The sequence below is a fragment of the Quercus lobata genome, chromosome 12, assembly GCF_001633185.2.
Source record: "Quercus lobata isolate SW786 chromosome 12, ValleyOak3.0 Primary Assembly, whole genome shotgun sequence".
Lineage (NCBI taxonomy): Eukaryota > Viridiplantae > Streptophyta > Magnoliopsida > Fagales > Fagaceae > Quercus > Quercus lobata.
This window is the reverse complement of record NC_044915.1, coordinates 5055264-5057042: the sequence shown is the minus strand read 5'-3', so window position 1 is coordinate 5057042 and position 1779 is coordinate 5055264. Positions and strand designations below refer to the sequence as shown.

Here is a 1779-nt window from a genome sequence, read left to right as displayed (position 1 = left end):
AGGAATGAGAATTATCTTAGAATTCTAATAATTTGAATATCGTAAACCATATAATTAAGTGACAAGATAATCAAGAATAGGATATTAAACAGAATAGTACCATAAACACAACAATTTTCTTATAATTTTTTTACGACGGTTGATATGAAAAGTTTTTATTAATTATTTTTTTGACCCACTTACATTATTTTTTTATTTGTCAATAACAACTTACCAACTTGACATCCATATAGCATATATCAATACTTAATTATATAACTTATAAACTCCCTCTTATTCATTAAAAAAAAGGAAGAAGTCATAAGCTCCCTTCTTCCCAAATTAACCGTATTCTTGAGTATCATGGGCAATAAGTTTCGGTTAGAGGGAGTGTCATATGGTTGTATTTTCAAGGGATATAGCCACCTTCGCCACTCCCACCACCTCCTCCATATCTTGCTCCATGTTCCCCTTCGGAACCATAGCTGCCACTATTATTACTACCATGACAACCACCATCACCGCAGCCATGTTCAACTTTAGTACCATATCTGTCACCATTTACAGGACCAATACAACCTTTATCAGTATTGCAGTCAGCGCCTTTATCTAAACCTCTATCGCCTCCTCCATGATTGCCAGAACCAGCAACATGTGCTCCACTAGCATCATAGCCTGCACCACGGCGGCCACTGCTCCCGCCACGAACTCCCCCTCCATAGCTAGCCCCATGCTCTCCTCTGGCACCATAACCACCACCATATCCTGCTCCATGTTCACCACCAGCTTCATATCCAGCACCTCCTCCTTCACCACCACCACTTCCATGTCCAGCCCCTCCTGCACCATAACTAGCTCCACCACCACCATATCCTCTGCCATGTCCCCCAACAGCTCCATAGCCCACTCCACTACCACCACCACCACCACTTCCATAGCCAACAACGCCATGCTCCCCTACAACTTCACCATAACCTCCAAAAACATTTTCAAGTAAGGCTCTAGTTGCAGAACAAATGCCTAAAGCCAGTAACAGAAAGAGGAAAACACTAACAACTTTGCATGTAGCCATGGTAATATGTGTTAGAATGCCACAACCTTAGCTTAAAATCCATGGGAAGGTTGATATATATAGGAGTAGAATAGAGTTCCAAAAGCTCATTTACGGGCAAAGAGCTGTTGAAGCATATGCCAAAGAGTAAATGGCTGTCCACATAATATGGCCCAGTATGCACACACATTCCGCATGAAGAAACTCACTCAAGACTTGTTACACTCACTAGTACTGTGTGTGTATGCTGTCCTCTATATCAAAGTAAACTTAGACAACCCAATTTTGCTTTTCCTTTTTAATCTTTTTGGAAAATTTTTGTGATAGAATATTTTCTTTAACGATTTTTTTGTTTTGTTTTTATTACTTATCTCCTATACAAATAACAACAGTTTAAGATAATTTTATTTTCATTGCCATCCAAATTTTATTTTTCAAGCGAGAACTACAAAAACCTCAATTAGGTTCATTGGAATCTACAATTTGAACAGTTTGATTCTTCAATCTTCAAAAGCTACAATATTGCACCATTCCAAAACCATCACATTTAGATTGTTTTAACCAAAAAACACTGCAACTCCCAAAAAAGACATGGGTGATGGGTTTGATCAGTTTTGGGTACAGCATAATAACTCTGTTTACCATCTTGTCCTACTGGTATTATTTGGCGGAAGTAACACTAGAGAACCTATCAAAAGATCAAAGTAGCCGTGAAGTTAGGATTTATTCAGGTAAGATTAAAATAGAAG

General features: G+C 38.5%; 1 protein-coding gene across 1 annotated transcript; it reads right to left on the bottom strand.

Moving 5' to 3' along the window:
• Positions 1–388: 388 nt before the first annotated feature.
• On the bottom strand, positions 389–1051 carry LOC115970121 (glycine-rich cell wall structural protein 1.8-like). Its single transcript, XM_031089793.1, has one exon. The coding sequence runs from the start codon at positions 1049–1051 to the stop codon at positions 389–391; it is 663 nt and encodes a 220-aa protein (XP_030945653.1).
• Between the last annotated feature and the right edge of the window lie 728 nt (positions 1052–1779).

Bases quoted from the DNA above. Each gene is read 5' to 3' on its own strand.
- LOC115970121 (XM_031089793.1), bottom strand. From the start codon at position 1,051: ATGGCTACATGCAAAGTTGTTAGTGTTTTCCTCTTTCTGTTACTGGCT.